This window comes from Ambystoma mexicanum, chromosome 2p (assembly GCF_040938575.1).
Source record: "Ambystoma mexicanum isolate Mex_15411 chromosome 2p, UKY_AmexF1_1, whole genome shotgun sequence".
Lineage (NCBI taxonomy): Eukaryota > Metazoa > Chordata > Amphibia > Caudata > Ambystomatidae > Ambystoma > Ambystoma mexicanum.
Window position 1 is genome coordinate 41,937,184 of NC_090923.1, and position 20,543 is coordinate 41,957,726.

Genomic DNA, 20,543 nt, shown 5'->3' on the forward strand with positions numbered 1-20,543 from the left:
GCGTTGATGGGCTTAGTGGTATGATATGATATGGCATTTGTAACGCGCCTATACACAAGTGTTTCAAGGCGCGAAGGCCGAGGTAATGGCGCTGACCGGCCTCGTCATAGATAGGGTAGAGTCTAAGTAAACCCCTAGCGTCTGTCATTTTTTGTGATGTTTCTAATGTTTGTGCAATATTCTTTCACGGGGGTGCATATGTCGTGGGTTCATGTGTATGCAACGTACAAGCCATGCTTGTGCAAAGTCTTATTTGCATATGTAAGGTGTGTGTTAGTCATGTTTTCCAAGACTGGTGAGAGTTCCTCATATTTCAATGTGTGGTCAAGCTGGGTTTTGTCGTATATCATTTGTGTGTGTCATGTATGAGTTCATGTGTGTAATGTGTGTATGCTGGCCGTTGTCAGGTTTTCATTTCTGAAGTTTATGTGTTTGTATGCACTATGTGTTCTACCTCCTTACATGGTGTATTCAAGTTACATGTTGTATGGGTTTGTCTGTACATGCGTTTTGTGTTCATTTGATATACATACCTATGGTGTGTGCTCAAATATTTGAGTGTATCCTGTATATGTTGATTACTATCATGTTTATGTGACCTGACATGTTTGCAGTGTAAATCTGTCATGTTTGCGTATGTGTGCGGCATCATGCTTGCATGTGTTAGGTGTGTTCTTGTTATTTTGGATGAATGCGCTATGATAAATCATGTATAACGTGCCTGTACACAAGTGTTTATAGGCGAGACAAGACAAAGGAGGGTAGACAGTGGGAGGACAAAACAAACAATCTTACTAGGTCTTGTGTCCTTCAGATTGTGCAAGTGCAACAATGCAAAGTGCTAGGGAGAAGCAGGGGTGGAAAGTGCAACCGGGGCAGCATTGCTTTTAGGACAAGCAGCTAGATAAGCTTGGCTCTGGCTAAGTGCAAGGAGGCAGGGGACTGTAGGGTAACAGTTACAGTGCGTGGTAGGCCCAGAGACAGGGCAGGGGAGACTGGTCATGGAGGGACCTGGTACCCAGTGAGACTTTGAGGGTAGCCAGGAAACCAGTCAGCACAGCAGCCAGGGAGGTCAGCAGAGAAGAGAGAGAAAGCAGAGGCAAAAAGAAAGGTCTTGAGCTGCTTCCGGAACTTCAGGTGGTCCGGCTCAAGTTTGAGAGGGGCTGAGAGGTCATTCCAGGGGAGGAACCTGCAGAGGAGAGAGACCTACCCCCCACTCTCTGCCTGGAGAAGCATTTTACCCTCAGAGAGTTGGAGGTGGCTGAGCGAAGGGCTCTGAAAGGAAGGTGTTTTGGAAGAGAGAGTTGGATGTAGTGCAGGCACCAGCCTCAAAAAGCCTTGTGGACGATGCAGAGGGTGTTAAACTTGATCCTTGTAGCCACCGAGAGTCATTTGAGGGATTTCAGGGCTGGGGAGATACAGTGCCTGGGCTTGAGGTCAGGGACAAGTGTCACAGTCCTGTTCTGGACTAGTTGCAGAGCGCATATAGTATAGAGCCAGGGTCTCTGACCAGTAGATCGCGAGCTACCAATAGCTCGCCTGAGGCTTCCCAGTAGCTCTTTCCATGTAACACCAAAATGAGAACTGTTTGTTTATTTTTGAGTCTGAGGTCTCTGGGCTTCTGCCCTTGACCCCTGCCTCTCCTCTTCCTACAAAGCATTCAAAAGCTTGGGGCTATGTTCCAACATTGGGTTAACTATCAATACAATAGGAAATGTGTGTTGTGGCCATTGTCACTAAGCGGTGTAAATGATGGCTGATTAGAAAGGGAAGGTGTGCATACACCTGCATGCCACGTGAAGCAGCGCTGGGGCTTGTACTTCTTTAGATTTAGCCTTACTCTGCATGCTGGTAATACACGGCTTGCAATCAGAATGGGGAACACACAGCTACAGCTGTAATAGTTCAAGATAAAAGGTACATCTAGCGTCACGTGTTGCTGTTTAGGGTAAAACTGAATTCTTGTTTTAATTTCAAGATACTGAGTTCTCGGTTTTAAGGCAGTCGTACCCCAACTGTATGTGTGATATGGAGGAGCCTACATCTATGCATTCCCCAAAACAGGAATTCAAGCGCTAATGGCACTTTTGCATTTAAGTAAATGTTGAAAACTACAAGCTTTACTGCATGCTGGTGCTTGTCCACTTACATTTGTAAACCTAAACAGGAATGTAAAAAGACATGTTCTGTCAATGCCAGGAATTAAACATGATTTGAGAGTTCTGGTTCAGCCTATGTTTTACGAATGAAGTAATTAGGTGGAAAAGTGAGCAGTGGTCTGTATGTATATATTTTGATATGTATAGGATTCATGTAGTTTAGACCTAGTTACTAAGTAACATCGCTGTACAAAACAGGGTGGTGCATACAAGGAGTGAACATTTGAGGAGAGCCATGGGATGGGGGAACAACTAATAGGGTTTATAACTGGGGGATCTACAGAGATTTGTGGGAAATCCATATGAATAAGTTCAAATTCTGTCAGGGGATTTTCATCCTTTCATTACTGGGTTGAAATCGTGTACTGTATGAGAACTCTTTACCCAGAAAATAGGGCACCATTTTTGTGAAGGTGCAGCCCTCAGTAGGCCAGAGATCCGTGCATGCCAGCCAGCATTGCCCATTGGTGCTGCACCAGCATGGCCTGCATGATTGCTGCATGATTGCTGCAGGAAAGGCAGCAATCGGGCACGCTGTTCTCTGGGATACTGCCTCCCTCGTAGTGGGTAGACGAGTGGCAGGTCGCCTGCCCATTATGAATGTCGCCCCTCGATACAACCACTCTCTCGCTGCTCAAAATGGTAATATAACGATTCATATATCATCTGGTTTGGTGTTATGATTTACACTTTTTATTTGCATAGAACGCGATCAGATGGTTTCCAAATGTTCATTTTTTCAGTCTTATCAATTATTTTAACATAACTTTTAAAGTGTAGTCAAAGTAGGCTTTAGTTTACTTTCCCTTTGCTGAATTCTGTGACTTGGCATGTGAGCAATTTGCATGAATTAGCATATGATAAACTGGCAATGGATTTTATTTTGGGACAAAGCAGAACGTGGAATTTGTTGAATTGTTTGCTGAATAAACTACTCCTGTGGAAATCCCGACTGCAGATCCACCATCCAACTAAAGCCATAATATGTACCATTTCCATCCAGAGTTGGAAACCACAGTTCTTTCTTCCAACGTAAACAGAAAATGTGCTAAAGAATAACATTGATAGGCATTTTGCAATAATGCACACATATTATGAAACTAATGTTCCCAAAAGAAGTTGTCTGAGATCCTAAAAAGTAGGTAAACTAAACGCTGCAATCCCAATGCTGCTAGAGGGGCTTCCTTCAATGTTGAACATTATTTGATGAAAAACAAATGTACTTTTACAGATGGTGCAATTGTGAAGTGTGCAGTGACTCCCGTGGTTGAGGTTGTTGTAAAAGATTTTAAAAACTGTCCTGAAATTATGTCTGCCATGTCAGGTGTGCAGTTATGTGCAAAAACTATGGAAAGGAGGGTATCTGCACTATCAGTCCATGTGATTGACTATCTCTGCGATTCAGATTTTTTCAGACATGAACTTCCTAAAATCAAAACTTTGATCCCATCTGACAGCATCTGAGTGCTGTTGCTGTTTCAAGCTGCAAGCACTGGTGGATAGCATGTAGTGTCAGCCTTCACAATGAATGTCACGGTTGATACATTTTGATATGCTTGACCATTTTGAGAAGACAGCTACTAATAACAAATAATGAAATAAATATGGTTGATGTTATTAATATCATGGTAAAGGCATAGGTTATTCCTTTTTTTATGTAAAGAGCAAATAAACTGCCCCAAACAATCTTGGTAGAAATTCTCCTACTCATGGACATCACCACCCCAGTAGCTCTTGCCTATTGGCCATTAACTAAAAGTAGCTCTTACCAACGTAAAGTTTGGAGACCCCTGGTATAGAGGAAGGTAGATTGAGAAAGAGGCTTTTGCAGTAGTCCAGCCTAGAGAACCAGCGCTCTGGAGACAGTGAGCTTCTGGAGGAAAGTGAGAAAAGGAAGAATACCTCTGAGGAGGTGCAGCTGGTAGTGGGCCTTCCTTGCAAGGTCTCTGATGATGGGGGAGGAGAGAGTGGAGTCGAAGATGACACCAAGGTATTTTTCCTCACAGGAAGGCGAAGGAAGAGGGCCCAAGGATGGCGGCCAGAGTGAGAGACGGAAAGCAGGAGCAGGGTTTCAATGAGAAGGATTGCAGTCTTACTGGCATAAAGACATTAAGGCAGAGATGGTTGGAAGCACACCAATCCTGGATCAAGGATAGACAGGAATGAGCAAGAGGAGGCTGAGAAGAGGCTGAAAGAGAGCAGAGTGTCATCCGCATAACGCTGAAATTTCGAGTCTTAATTTTCCTATATTATCATGATCATGTAAACTCATTATGCAGCCTGTGCGAGACCGACCGCATGGTCGCAACAGGCGTTGGCTGTCAGTCAGTTAAATTAAAGGACATTGGTGTACCATATACAAATAATGATTGATTTACAAAAGGCACTTAACAAACTTGCATTGATTCAAGTTCGGTAGGCTGAGCGCAACTTGCGGCACTCTATACCATTTGAAACCTTGCAGTTTTGGTGGTTGAGGGCATACCACTCAGTAACCACAATGCAGCTGGCCTCATGATTAAAGTTTGGGGCTGAGCGCACTTACCTGAAATCCCCAAACCCTCCATTTCTATTTGCATGCACTAATTAGTGTGCTTGGTCAGTGGACTTTGATCTTTCTTGGGATCGTTTGGTGTAGATCCTAATCAGGTAGGTTCTACACGCTGCCTCAAATACGCGGAGACTATGTAGGGTCATCTTTGTTGTAAATTTAATGTTGCCCTTCTTGACCCCCCACAGTATAATCAGGCCTGCCCTCTCTAGGTTAAATATATATAATTCAAAACAGGAGCATTACACCGAATATTCTTCTGAACCCCAGAATGCAAGTTTGGGGGCATTGTTCGTCTACACGATAATGTGAATAATATACAAGGCTGTACGTTGAATTTATGGAATAATGGGCGAGTCCGATACCCCTGCAAGCGGTGCAAAATTCCTGAGATTAATTACATTTATTTTCAAAACAGGTTAGGTTTCTTTTAAGAATACTGGCGATTACTTACAAAACCTTCTGGACTAATGAACAAATGTGGTGCAGACTACATGTCACTAGAGGCATAGGTCCATGAGTGGACGCGGACCTATGCCTCCTCATCCTCAGTGCCTGGCACTATGCGCAGAATGTTTTTCGCATGACACACATCCAAGAAATTCGCCACATCGTTGGAATCATCCACTTTGGGGCTCGGGTCTTGCAAACCCCCCGCTGCTTCAATGAGTTCACCTTCAGACCCACCAGAGGAGATCACTGGCGTCTGCAAGTGCTCCCCAATCTCTTCCACCAGAACCTTGGAAATAGGGGTGGACTGCACAGGAAGGCCACTCTCTGCAGCACCACGTTTCTGCGCTTCTTGCGTGCAATGTGTGTTCGCACTCTGCAAACGTCTGTCCACCTCAGCGGCCCACTCCTCAGACGGCTCTTGGAGGGAAACCACTTTCTGCAGTTTTTCTGCTAGCAGGTCTCTAGAAACGTGAGCTGGATCTAAAGAAAGGACGCACTTCCCCCCGTTGCTTCTCTGTGCTGGCTCTTCACAATGTGGGCTGGCATTTTTTCTCTCTTCTGCCATTCCACTGACCATTTCCTCAGAAATTTTTGGAAATACAACCGCAGCCTGAAACTGTTTTCCGAGCTCTTCCACCAGGTCTCCAGAAATAGGAGTCGTCAATGAAGAACAATTTTGCTTTCCTTGATCAAGTTCTGGTCGTATGTTCGGACACACAGGGGCATCTTGCAGGCTTGAGCCCCCCTCCGTGACCAGGCCTTCAGACCTCTCAGAAAGTAGAACTACTGTCCTAAATCTTTCCCCAATGTCTTCCACCGCTGCCTCTGCGTCCTGGATCAGCCTATGGCCCTCCAACAGTGAGGCTGGGCTCTCCTCACCAAGAGGTGATTTAGAAGAGGCTGTCTTCCCACCTTCACGATCAGCACACTCCTCTTCACCTGAATCAGACTCCTCCGTCTCAGACGAGGAGTCCTCGTCATCCTCAGACGAGGATGATGAATCGGAATCGGAGTCCTCGGACGAGGAGCTTGACTCCTCACTGTCACTCGTAGCTGCTTGATGAGATCCATGCCGCCGCCGCAGAGGCTTGGAGTCCACACCGGCTGCTGCATTCGCGGCCGCCTCTTCTTGCACAAGCCGGGCAGCCAGTTCCAGTTCCTCCAACTCAAACCCCAAATCTGCCTTGTCCAGGGCGGTTGTCTGCAAACATTCAGCCAGAGCTGCCAACTTTTTGGACCTGTCCAAATACAAAAGAGAAAAGCGCTAATAAATGTTATGGTACAACAGAAAAAAAGCATCACAAGCAGTGGTAGGGAGGACACACAAATGGATGAAACTGAGAAAGCAAACTTGCAACCTTATCCGGTGGATGGAACCATCAGATAGACGCATAGACACAGCTCTTACACGTTCCAGATACAGTGAAAATCATGATCTACCCCAGACTTACAATCTATACTCAACTTCTACATGCATCAAGAACATTCAGGCCAGAATAAGGGTCAGGCAGGTGCTAGGGCAGAAACATGTGTAGCCAAGAAGCAATGCCTGCAAGTGTAGCGCTGTGCAACCCGCTGTACCCCAGAGACTCTGCTACATTTTGGGTGGGGTACCCTCAGCACGGTCTGTGAAGGCGCAGCAAGGTGTGGATTTTCATGGTTTCCGACCCATGTCCGGGCAATGTTGAAAGTATAGATGATATATGCTATGAGGTCTGACCCCTGGGAACATTCCAGAGCTAGCGAGTGGCTGCCCATATCCGGGAACTGCTTCTGAATCATTTCTTGGGCTTTGGCAAGGTTATTATATGATATGATATGGCATTTATAACGCGCCTGTACACAAGTGTTTCAAGGCGTGACGAGGCAAAGGAGAGGAACAGAGGGAAGACGGAGACAACGATCTTACTAGGCCAGGTGACATTAAGATCGCGCAAGTGCAGGGGAGAGGATGAAGGGGAAAAGTGCAAGGGGCAGAGGGGAGGTGAAGTGCAGTACATCGGACAACAGTAAATAAATAGAAACAAGAGATATAACGTGCAGCCAGCTGGTGGCAGGTGCAAGGGTAAGTGCAGACATCAGGTGTCAAGTGCTGGTAGGGAGCTGCGGGGATACAGAAACAGTCCCAGAGTGCAAGGGTTGCCAGGGGGGCAGTGCAGGTGTGCAAATGGGAGGGGGGTCCTGGGCCTGAGATCAGAGAATAGCCAGGTGACCAGTGCAGTTTCAGTTTGAACCAGGAGTTTAGCAGGGAAGAGGAGGGGAGAAAGCAGAGGCAAAGAGGAAGGTCTTGAGGTGCTACCGGAACCGGAGATGGTTCTCCTCAATTTTCAGAGAGGCACAGAGTCTATTCCAGAGGAAGGCTCTAGCCGAAGTAAGAGATCTACCACCACTCGTTGCTTTGAGAAGCGACTGATCCTGAGGGAGTTGGAGGCGGATGAGCGAAGAGCTTGAGAGGGAAGATATTTAGGAAGAGAGAGTTGAAGGTATTGAAGCCCCAGGCTCCAGAAGACCATGTGGACAATATAGAGGGTTTTGAACTTACTCCTCGCAGCCACTGGGAGCCAGTGCAGAGATTTCAGTCCTGGAGAGATATAATCTCTGGGCTTCAGGCCAAGGTCAAGTCTTGCATTCGTGTTCTGCCCCCCCCCCACGCCCTAACCACCTGTTAGATCCCTAGTAGTCCTGACCAGTTCTGTGCATTTACACCAAAGATTGAGCCCAGGTCTAGAAGGCATCCTCCGCTGTCCCTTAGAAAGAGGTGCAGATGAAGACTCGTTCTCGCTTGCACATGCGCAGAATTTGCATTTCACATTCGCACGCCACTACTGTTTGCAAGATATTAAGACTTCGCCTTACTTATAACCATGCTGTACTGTTTTTTTTTTAACATTTCGTAGTGGTATAGAATATACAAATTAATGATATAACCAGTGAAAAATATGAGAAATATCTACTTCTATATAGAGTTCAAACATAGACATTGGCCCTCAGTCACTGAATGCCAGTGACTCACCTGGAAACATTGGAATAATTCAAAGAAAAAGAGATCAGTGTTTTGTTAAACTAAAAGGCAGTGTATCCATGTAGTAGGTTAAGCAGTATTTATAAAGCACAATGGGCCTCATTCCAAATTTGGTGGTATTTCAGTGGTAAATCCACCTAAATACCACCAAATGGATTTACTGTTACCGCCACTTGGTCTGGCAGAATTACCAGTGGATTACAAGTGGCACTAGGCAGTGTAATTTCCTATTTATGACAATCCCTAGGCCTTTCAGCAGAATTACCACCATAAGTAATTCACCGATTTGGCAGTTCTCCGGCGGTAAGGCAGAGGAATTACCTTCAGCATTCTGTTGGAGGTTTGTCCTCTGCCTTATCTCCAAACCCATAGGGCGGCGGTGCGGAAACTCTGTTACCACTGCATTACCACAATTTTTGGCCACACTGCCCAACTCATAATGAGGCCCAACGTCTTCTATATCTACCTCTTGACAGGGGATGATGACAGGATGTCAGCAGTCGATTACAAGTCTCAGGGCTCTTGGAAGCCCATTTCAACATACTGTTTGGTGCCCCTCGCTGCCTAACCTCCTGTTACAACTGTGAAAAAGACTCAAAGGCGCCTGTAATGAAGTCAATAGAATGCAGCCAGCGGGGTAGGGGGGCTGACCACTATATGCAACTGAAAAGCTATTAAACGCTTGTTGACAGGGTGTGGGGGCTAATGTCAGGAAACTTGAATAAAAAGGCAACAAGGTGATAAAAACGTTGCTATGGGTGTGACAGGCCAGAGGGTGATAGCAAAGGCAGCCTGTAGACCAAATGACTTCCCTCTCGGTAATGTTCTGTCTGATGGATGTTCCTACCATGGATTCCTCCATGATATTTGGATCCCAGCGCAAATGATCTTCAGATGTTTTTCCACCACTAGGGGGATCAGCGTGACTGCCTCAGCTCCACTCGACACAATTACGCACCCCACACCGGACATGACGCCAGGGATAGCATATATATCAAGGCATCGTGCCCTGTGACCTCATATTCACCTTTTTCCCTAGCATTGGAAGGTGTGCAAGCTATCTGCCAAGTGGGGCGGATTAGAAAGGTGAGGAGAATTCTGTGGGAGGAACATCAATCAGAAAGAAGATTACAGAGAGGCAAGTCGTCAGTTCTTCTAATGGATTCCTTCCTCCTAGATGGATTCCTCATCTATGGTATTCTCCCATAGAAGCACGTGATCTGGAGGAGAGCAAGGACCTACCTAAACCAGAAAACTCTGGATCATCCTACCAAAATGGGTGTCCTGACCCGAGAGGGAATCCAGGGAGTGACATTTGGCGAACGTGTGCAACGAGGCCCATGTAGCCACCTGGCAAATGTCCAGAACAGGGACTCCTCTCTGCATGGCAGAGGGGGGCAGCTAGTGCTCTGGTTAACTGAGCTCTGAGACCCATAGGCACAACCTTACCAGCCAGATTGTAGTATTATGAGAGGCAGAGAATGTTCCATCTTGACAGGGTCTATTTAGTCACAGCCCTGCCTGCACGGGCACCAGCATAACCCACAAAAAGCTGGCCATCTTTCCTCTATCGTTATCTGAGGGATGTAGTAGATGAGGGCCCGCACCATATCTAGCCGATGGAATCATTCCCCTGCTTTGGATGGATGCGGTGGAGGAAAAAGACAGGAACATTGATATTTTGAGGGAGATGATCCAAAACTATCTTCGGGAGATATTTTGAGGGAGATGATGATCCTAAACTATCTTCGGGAATTATTTTGAGGGAGATGATGATCCGAAACTATCTTCGGGAATTATTTTGAGGGAGATGATGATCCGAAACTCCTGGAGAAAAGAGGGTCTCGCTCTCAACAAAACCTTCATAGAAAACCACATAGGGAGGTTTAACTGAGAACTCAGAGCTCACACACCAGTCCGGCAGAAGTGATGGCAACCAGGAAAATCACCATGAAAGTGAGAAACCTTAAGGAACAAGACTGCATGAGCTTAAAAGGAGAGCCCATAAGAAAGAAACAGTAAACCTAAATTCCATGGCAGGACAAAGTGGCATGGGGGACACTTATTGCGAAACCCCCTCCCCTCAAAAATGCATAACTGTGGAGAATAGTAAGGAGTTAGCTTACTCAGGGGGCCTCATGAAAACCAAAATAGTGGTAAGGTACCTTGTCACAGTGCCAATCTTCAGGCCGGCCGGACCGTGCTCCAGATAAGATTTTGAAGTGCGAGTATTTTACTCCCTATTTTTTAACGTTGGGAGTAATATAAACAAGTACACATATGTTCAACTGGAAAACAAAAATGTTTAATACATTTGACCTCGTTGGTAATTATAATTGTTGCTTCCTGTGGTACTACATGCACTACTGGCCCAACACATCCATGGATCTGTTTGGGTGAAAGCAGGAGCACAAGCTCCTGTGTCTACTTCCCATTTTTTTGTTGGGAGTATTTTGACTCCCTATTTTAATTTTTTGGGAGTATTCACCTATTGTTAGGGAGTAGAAGTGGCAGATACACTCCTTATATGTAGGGCTGCATCTGGGCTAAGGCAAGGAGAACACCCAGGACAGAGGATGTGAGAAAAGTAAAGGGATCCAGTTCCTTCTTCCGGCACCAAGCTGAAAATTAACGCCATCTGCAGGAATAAATAGACTTTGCAGCAGGCCTCAGAGCAGAGATGAGCACGTCTAGGGCATCATCAGACAATCACACTCCTTTCAGCATCCAAGCATGGGGGTTCAGGGTGTTGAGGTTCTGATGGAGCACTTACTCCATTCTCTGCAGGAGGAGCCAGGGATTGCAAACGCACATGTCCAGCAACTCCAGGTACCACGTTTCTCAGGGCCATTCCACAGCGATCAAAACCATCACGGACCAGAACAGACCGAGCCTCCAAAGAACTAACAGGATGACCGTGATCGGCAGGTACAAATAGAGGAAATGGAACATCCACTCAACTATCAGTGTGTCCCCCTAGAACCCTGCAGAGGAACGGAAAATCGCTGGAGCAGAACAACTCACACTTCCTGTTCACACTAGAAGCGAATATGTCTACTTGAGGAGTCCCCTCAATGAGAGATGATCACTTCCTGACAGCTCTCATTTGTGGTAGGTCAATGTCTGTCTGCTCAAAGCATCCGCAATGACATTGACTTTTCCAGTGAGGTGTGCTGCTGTCAAGACACCTCGTTCTGAGTGCAACACCACCTTTGCAATGCTTGTCTGCACAGAGGTAAGAATCCTGCTCCGCCTCCTTTGTTGAGGCAGTGCATAGTTACTTTGTTTTCCATCTCCTGATGCACTTTACTGCCCTGTACCGAAAGAAGAAAAGTGACCAGGGCCAGCAAATTGATGTGTTCCCTGGACTCTGATGGGGACCACACACCGTTACCCGCGAGCCCCCCATCCTTTTAAGGACGCATACATGACAATTGTCAGTTGGAGCAGAGTTGCTGCAGCATAGTCTCTCTCAGCAGGTTGTCTCACAGACCGCCATGCTACGTCTTGGGACACTTTCTTAAAACCCTTAAACGGCGAACACCGACAACTGAGGAGCCTCTGAAGTGAACTGATGAGCTGCCAGGCCTCCGGCATGTCTAATATGCAGTAAGCCAAGGGGCGCAGCAAGCGTATGAAAGCCGAGTCTAGAACTTTCTCCTGTGATGGGAGGACATGGACCATTTTGAAGATGTTTGCCACTCGATCCTCTGGTGGGAAGGCCCTGTCCAGCCGAGTATCCAAGGGTGCCCCGATAAATCAGGGAACCTGGGGTAGCAAAACCTGCAACTTCTTAAAGGTCAGGGGAGAAGCGCAAACTACGCAAAAGACTATCTAGGGACCGAGCTCAGAAAAACCAGTCGTCCAGGTAGGGAAAGACATGAATGCCATTTCTCCTGAGGCAAGCTGCTATCGCAATAAACAATAAGAAATAGCTGACAACCTCCACCAAAAGTAGAGGGTACAGAGGCAAGTATTGGCCAGAGCGTGTGTGGTCTGGAGGGCGTTGTGCAAAAGCGAGGCCAAATCCCTAGTGAATTACCTTTAAGGCCCATGCGTCAGATGGCGTGAGATACCATTCCTTGCCGAACAGAGAGATCCTCTTCTCATAGGGGTTGTATGGGGGAAGTCTGTTTCACAGGGGCTTCACACCCAGGGCCACTGAGGGCAAGGCCGAGGGAAACAGGCCACCTCTTGGAACACCTCTCCCTCTACACCTGGCTGGTGGCACTGCAATTGCTGTTTGCCCTAGGAAACTTGTCCCCTGCCTGTGTGTGTAGGAGAGGAAAGATCAAATCTCTCTTTCCCGACTCGGCTGGACAGTGGTGGCATGTCCAGTTCTAGGTATGTGTCCAGACCACTTGCCTACTGGAAATAAGTGGCCAGGTCCATCAGTTCCCCCTTGCTGACTAAAATTCTTCTGGGAAATCCCCGACCTTTCTTTTGTTCTTCTTGTCCTTTCAGACAGGGAAATGTTGTACGGTTCGGCGCTCTGCATCCGGCGTCCTCAAACAAGACAGTGTCTCATTTTTCCACTTCTGCAGACCTCTCCAGAAGCATGTTTGGGTGCATCAATAAACACAACCTGCACACTTGCGTGTCATGTCCTTCCCCCAGGCAGTATGTACAAATCATACTGGGGCAGGAAACATACATCTGTCGTCTGCACTTGATGCAGGGTTTAACTCAAGTCCTTTGATGGATCCGGCACTGAAAAACCATCAAAACATCCTATGAAGCAGTGTTCCGGAAGCGAGTAGAGGGTGTTGGAAAAAGGAACTAAGGTCACGTCCTTCAGACTTCTCATGTACTATTTATACAGAATCAACGTCCATTTTCTCATCATGGCTGCTTTACCTGTGTTATATTTTCTTCTGCAACATATCTCATCTATCTTGCGTTTCTTCATATATACATCTCCTGCATCTCTTCTCACTTATCTTCTTAGTGTATACCGTTTCTTCATATTCGCAGATGTTCACTTTGTCACTTCAGTTACATCTTCATTCTTTAAGTATTCGCATATCATTTCAGTGCATCATCGCCTCTTCATGACGTCACTTTACACTTGTCAGATTTCACTTATATCTCTTCTGTTTACAATGGTGTCTGCAGACATCCTTCCACCACGTCAGTTTGAGGGTACATACAATATGGTTGTCTGAGCACATAACGTCACTCATATCTTCGATGCAGTATTGGGATGATACCTGGTGCCATGCACAGTGTCTTCTTGCTGTTCTTCCAATATGATGGAGGTTAGGGAGCAGGCACCTTAGATGGCGTGTACATCTGCCTCTCTACAAAAGATTTCTTGGTTTTTCATAAGTGGACTAGAAGAAAAAGTGGATCTTTTTTCTTTAAAACCTAGGTCACACTGCATATATATCCAGTCTTGGTCCACTTTCAAGGTTTGCCTGAGCCATCTGCTTTGCTTGCTCTTTCGCGGTCTGTGCCTGTATCAAAGTTGCCCGGTGGGTTGTATAAATTGTCTCTGCTCCCTTTTCCAAGTGACTTATCTTTCTCTAGGAAGGCTGGATCTCGGATCCTTCTGTGTGGAGGTTTTCTTTTGCGCTCAAGGTTTTATTGCTTCCGCTGTAGGGTTTGCGGTGCTTTGGCCTAAAAGATTTTTTTGCAAATTATACGCTCCTCTAGCATCGTTGGGTACTTTTCTGTTGACCCATCACACTTGTAAGCAGAGCAGAAGGCACATACCTCCTATTTGGTTGGAATCCATTGGGTGTAGTCAAGGCGCTAGACTTGAATACTCTACGGGTATATAGGTTTGATCTCAAAGACCCCTTTATTCAGAATTTCTCTAGGAAATCAAAAAACATAGAATTTCGATAGGTATAGAATGCTTGCGTGGCCTTTGCCCCCAGAGGGGCTTGACAAAATCCTTTGACCGTCTGACCCTGGAGGTCATAGAGAGGTCTCCGCCACATTACTTCCTATTAGAATCAGGCGCTGCATTTGACATGTGCCATTTACAAGTAGAACTATAATTGTAAAACATCATTTTCTTTACCACCATCATGTCTACTTTTATGCATGTTGGCTTATATTCCCAGATTGTTTTAAATGAAAAAACTCATTAAATGTTTTTATTTTTATTCTGGGGGGGGTCACCCCCCAATCCCCCACCCCCTAAAAATGTTTATATATTCTCGAACACCCACACCCAATTTATATATTTTTCTACCCCCCCCCCCCCAAACAAATATGAGTTTGGTTCGGCAAAAAAAATCGCGGTAAAATACCCAGCGAAAACACATCCCGCGATGAAAGGATGTCGTACCATATTCCCTATATCAAACTCAAATAATGTAACATCCAAGTAGTTGCACTAGGGTATATTTATCAAACTGGAAACCAATCATCCAAAATGGAGGAGATTCTAGGGAGATAACATTGGCACCCCAATCTAATCAATAAACCAAATAAATGTTGCATTGTGATTTTGCGATAACGTTTAAAAATGTCATCATAGGGCCTAATAGCTGTACAATACATGTTTGTAGCAGTTATAATGAATGGTTTGGGTCAGAGGGTGTCTACAAAAGTGCACAACAGAATATGGTTGGACAATGATCGATTATTTCAATATTTCCATGTGGTTAAATCTCCCTCAGATTAACACAGAGAACTGATCATGGATACGTGCAATGTCTACCCCGTATTAACATTCAAATGCTAATAACACTTATACTAATATCATGCTTCTATATAGTGATCACGCTGCCTTCTTCCACTTCAAAGTGCTCTTATCATAGGTCGTATTGTCATTACATTTAATGGGACCAAATATATGAACTCCGAAAGGAAGAACAGCGAAGACACTCCTGCCAGGATATTGGAATCGCAAGCGCAGTGCTGGGAAATTGTCTGATTATCTTCCGGCATATGTGTTTCGTTTGGTGGGGCCCAACATACGTCTAGACCTTGGCCAGAGTAATTCCCAGTATGCCTCTGTGCCGAGCTGCGGTTCCCTAAACTTGGGGCAATTCTCTCGGCCAAGACCTTTCTGAGAGCACGCTAAGCACTACAGGTGCTGTGTTCTGAAAGACAAAAGAAGGTGGAGAAGCTGTGCGATCCTTACAGACGACTGACGACTTGTATTACAACCACTTTGTAGAGTCCTTTCTGAAGAACAAGCCACACTAGTCCTTCAGGATTCAGGTTACCCAAGGGAAGGGTGAGGTTTCCATCCCCTGTCGATGAGATTTAGAGCCCATTGTGTGCAGGTACCGCAGAAGGGGAATTCGAGATGAGAAGCCAGGAAGGGACTCATTCACCACCCTAGAAGGGAGTGGTTGTCAGCAGTAACTTTCAAACATCATTTCATGATGGATGAGAAAGCCCTATAGGACTGTAATGTTAACGGGGTAATTCATAGATTTCAGCACAGAGGCAGCACACTGGAGCAGCGCAGAGAGGTAGCGTGCACCAGCCGTGTGCGCTAAACAGCATTCTGGCGCACCGCGTATTCATGGAATATCAAAGCCATTTGAGCGCTGGCACAGAGAACATCCCACAGCGCCAGTTACGCCCCCAAGAACGCCCCTTGCGCAAGGATAAGGCATTGAAATCCCCAATGCAGCGCAAAGGGCCGCGCTAACCCTAGACCAGTTCACAGGGCCGGTACAGTGTATTTGGGGGGTGTGCGGGAAGTTGTACACACGATAGGCATTGGGCGAGCGGGGAACGTGTATCTTGGGGGTGCGCAGGAAGTTGTACATGCGATAGGCCTTGTGCAAGCGGGGTACGTGTATCTTGGGGGTGCGCTGTAAGTTTCACACGTGATAGGTCTTGTGTGAGCGGGGTACATGTATTCTGAGGGGTGCGCGGGGAGTATCCCACGTGATAGGCCTTGTGCGAGTGGGGTACGTGTATCTTGGGGGTGCGCGGGAAGTTCAACACGCGATAGTCCTTGTGCGAGCGGGTTATGTGTATTCTGAGGGGTGCGCGGGGAGTATCACACGCGATAGGACTTGGCCGAGTAGGGTACGTGTATACTGAGGGGTGTGCGGGGAGTTTCACACGCGGTTTCGCTGGGCGAGCGGGGTACGTGTATTCCTGGGGTGCACCAATGCGAATTGGCAGTGTGTCCTCCCTGGTGTGCCCTCTCTCCCCTCCCCAGGCCCTGCAGGCAGCCCACAACACAGGGGACTACCCTGCACACCTGGCCATGCCCCCCAGCCAGCCCACATGCCACCATGCACAAGTGAGCACCGACATGTCCCCCTACCCACTCACCCACCCAGCAGTGATGGGCACCTGCCAGCAGGCCCCGAGTCATGTCCCCCCACCCACTGACCCACCCAGCAGTGATGGGCACCTGCCAGCAGGCCCAGACTCATGTCCCCCCACCCACTCACCCACCCAGCAGTGACAGGCACCTGCCAGCGAGCCCCGACTCATGTCTCCCCCTCCCCCCCAACACGTCATCATGATCCACACTCATGGCCCTCAAGGCCACCCAAATCCCACCCACGCCACCCCAGTCCAAACACCCAAACAAGTATTCCATCCACTCCACATTGAAATCACCATGTCATGACAGATCCGAAATAAGAAGTATGCACATCAATACATGTCTGTCAGAGACACACAATGGGGCCAAGTGAATGTGAAAACCCACATCGGACATGCACAAAACAAATGAGAGAACACCACACAAATGAAGTATGAAATCAAAATGTATTAAATACAAAATCAACGGAATGAAAGAAAATCACCCAAGAAAAAAATTAAATTAAAAACAGGCTGGATATCCAAAATGAATACAAAAATACGAATGCAGAATCCAAATAAATCCAAATGAAAATGGCTCCAAAGGGTACATCCATCAAACCAAACCCAAAAGGTAAAAAAATAATTCAAAGACCATTGCTCCATGGGTAAAAATGCAAACAATTCAAATCCTTTCCGGAACTATGTACAATTAAAAAATCCAGGGTCCCTGAGCCCAACAATCCAAAGGAAACCTACAAAAAAACCCTACCTAATAAATAACTATATACAAAAATGTGGGACATAGTCCATGCGCCCATAATGAAAGAAAAATAGAAAGGAAACTTAACACTAATGAACTATATACAATGGCGGCGGACAAGTCCAACGGCTCACTTGTTGATGTCCCGGGCCAGGGCATCATACAAACTCCTCTTCAATGTCCTGGAGGCGGGCATAATGCCATGTTCACCTCCGAATCCCTGCGAATTCCCTCGAGGCACACAGCCCGCCTCAGCGCCCTGTGCATGGAGTGCTCCGCCCTGACCATAGTGAGCCGTGCGGTGTGCAGTCAACATATCGAGAAACAAAATGTAGAAAGTCAAAAAAGTCAAATGTTTTATTTTTTTTATTTATATTTATTTTTTGGCTCTCGCGTGTAAAAAAAAAGTAAAAACAAAAAAAAAGGGGTGTTGGGGGGGAACCCCCCATTTCGAATAAAAAACGTTATAAAAACGAAATTCTTTTTCGATATTTTGACTTTCGACTTTTTTGTTTTTCGATTTTATGACTATGAACCAGATGGGCTCCTCTTCGGCCCGCCACCGCTCCGCATCTATTGCCTGGCCCAACCGCTGCCAAACGGAAGACCCTCCCAATCCAGGGTCCTCTTGTTCTTGGGCCGATGCCTGCCCCTCTGATGTTGATGGCCCCGAGCCATCATCGCTCCCACCTTGAGCCTGCTGCTGCCGTTCATGTGCCCGGCCTTGTGATGCCTGCACGTCTTCCTCCTGCTGGTGTCCAGTTGTTGGGGTGGCTACCCCTGCTGGAACTCCGACTCCCGACTGTGGCAGGGATGTGTCTTCCTCCAGCCTGGCCACTGGCTCACGGGCAGCTCCACAGGGTTGCCCGGTGACATTTGGGCAGGTAGATGGCACAGAGGACGACTGGCGCATAGGGGGTTCAGTTGAGGAGGGGGTCGGGTTAAGACCCAGCACATGGAGGAACCCCGTGCTGATGACCTGTCCCAGTAGGTTGACGCGGTCAATGAGGATTTCGAAATGACTTGCATTCTCCTCACGAGAAGCCTGCAAGTCATCCCGTAATCCACGTTGACGCAACGCCACCCCAGCTAGGACAGGCTCAACCCGGTCACGGATTGCCACGTCCGCAGGGAGAGGAAGGCCAGTTGTTTGCGGATCCCCTCCCTGAGAACGGGTCTGGACGTAGGCATCCCTGGTGGTGCGGGATGATGCAGTCACAGGATCAGGGACATGATTACACACAGGCACCTCCGCGGTGGCCTGTGCTGCCTCCTGTCCCTGCCCCTGGACTGCACCACTGGAATCCCTAGCTCCAGGCCCTGTGCGTGGGCCTTCTACGGCCTCCTCCTCAACCAAACACTCCACCAACCTGGATGACTCTGTGCCATCTACCTCCATAGCCCCCTGTGGGGCTCAGCTGCCCCTTCTGCTGCCAAGTAGTCCACCTCCAGCCTCCCCCTCTTGGACCTCCCCTCGGCAGCTGCGGCCGCGGACGCGGAACCAGACTCATCACTCCCCACAGAGATGACAACCTGGGAGGGGAGCTTGGCCTTGCGTTTTTGGCTGGCTGTGGGATCCCTGCCGCTTTGCTCCCCAGCACCGTCTCTGCCCTCTTCATCAGTTGACGTTGCAGACAGGGAGAGACAAAACACAGGCATCAGGGCACTGTACAATGGTCCGATACACACATGATATTTGCACATGTGTGGCAGTGTCAAACTACACAGATGGCATCACACTCACCGACACACATCATTTCAACCAACACACATGCGCAAATTAACAGGACTGTTGCATCTGGCAGCAGCATCCATACATATACAACCGAGTGAGCATCCGAAGGTCTGTCTGATGTCACATTCAACACGGGGAGTGCCAAACACATGCACATGTACATCTCTGCCACCTGTCGCAGTGAAATCATTGCCATCCATGTCACATCTGCCAATCAGCCTCCTACATGTCGGTGTCACATGCATCCATGGTGTATCACAGTGGCATACATGTCAAATACACACACACGCACATGTACATTGTGCACATACATGAAGGTGGAACCAGCTTCCATGTGTCACACGACAACTATGCCACAGTACATACACATAATTCAAAGCATGTGTGTACCGACACGCATTTGGCCACCATGCATTTCAACACATACACCATTGATGTGCCTCACACATGACTGGACTCACATGTGGCAGGCACATGTCCCTGTATACACATCCATACATGGCACTTCCAAGACATATGTCCAACCTGCACACTCCTGCCACACCTCAACATGCACTGCGTCCAATCAGTACGCATGTAATCTTACCGCTCAACTCGGGATGGGTCTGCTTCTGAAGGATCTGGCAGTGGAGCGCTGGGTTTGTGCATTCCAGGACCCTCATCTGGATGTTGCTCAGGCGGACCCTTGCACCCCTCTGTCTTCAAGAAGTGCCGGGCCTTGCTGGGGGTCCTGAACCTGAAATCCTCCCAGCTCTTCCGGACGTGTTGCATGTCGCGGGCTGCCACCCCCTACACGTTAATGGCAGCCACGATGTCCTTCCAGATCCCCTTCCGTCCTTCATTGTCGGCGCGTGAACTTCCAAAGAGGGCATCTTAATGCCCCAGGACTTGCTCCACCAGGATGCCAACTTCTTTGGCACTGAAGCTGGCAACCCTCTGCCTCTCTGCTGGGGGGTTGCCACTGGTGCCAGATGGTGTTGTGTCGAACATGGCAACCCCCGAGGCAGGTGTGGGTGAGAAACTGGGTCCTTGGGCTGGGCTGTGGAGCGATGGTATACCAGTCAGGAGTCTTCTGTTCCAGCAGGGGTGGTCACAGCAACTGTACCCCTGCAGATGGCTGACGTGCAGGCACCAGATAGCAGGGCACGTGGCCAGCAGGCAGCAGCAGATGGCGGGTGGGAGCGTGATCGGTGCTCTGGGGGCATGAAAACGGCCTTCAGGGCAGGAGTGTGGTCTTCCGTGTGTTGTCGCATGGCCATCTTGATACAGAGTGACTTGGCATGTGAAAAAAGTGCACGTCAGAGTGTTTTTCGAGGAAAGGCTCTTAGCACGTGAGCACGTCTGTGACGTTACGCACGCCTGCGTTTCCCTCGTGACGGGTGCATAGTGAATCAGCACGTGAAGAAACAGCACGTACGCGTCTTAATGCGTGTAATTGGAGGAAAGTCCCTTAACGTGTACACGCGTAAGTGACGTTGCACGTGTTGGTTGTTTTAAAAGGTACGCGTAGGATGCCATTTTCTTGTACGTGCTTTTTGTGGAGAGCGAGCGGATGATTCTTGTACTTCTTGTTGGTTCACACGCGATTACTTCACAGTTCCAGTTCGTACTCCTTGTATATTCGGATA

The 20,543-nt window shown here is 47.6% G+C and overlaps 1 protein-coding gene across 5 annotated transcripts in view; it reads right to left on the reverse strand.

The window, feature by feature from the left end:
- Positions 1-5,090: 5,090 nt before the first annotated feature.
- The window catches only part of SHQ1 (SHQ1, H/ACA ribonucleoprotein assembly factor), a 671,809-nt gene continuing 656,356 nt past the window's right edge, over positions 5,091-20,543 (reverse strand). For all 5 annotated transcript variants that reach the window (XM_069643203.1, XM_069643202.1, XM_069643204.1 and 2 more), the window contains one exon: positions 5,091-6,401. In XM_069643203.1, the coding sequence (XP_069499304.1) occupies positions 5,243-6,401 (1,159 nt within the window). In that variant the 3' untranslated portion in view covers positions 5,091-5,242. The remainder of the gene's footprint in view (positions 6,402-20,543) is intronic.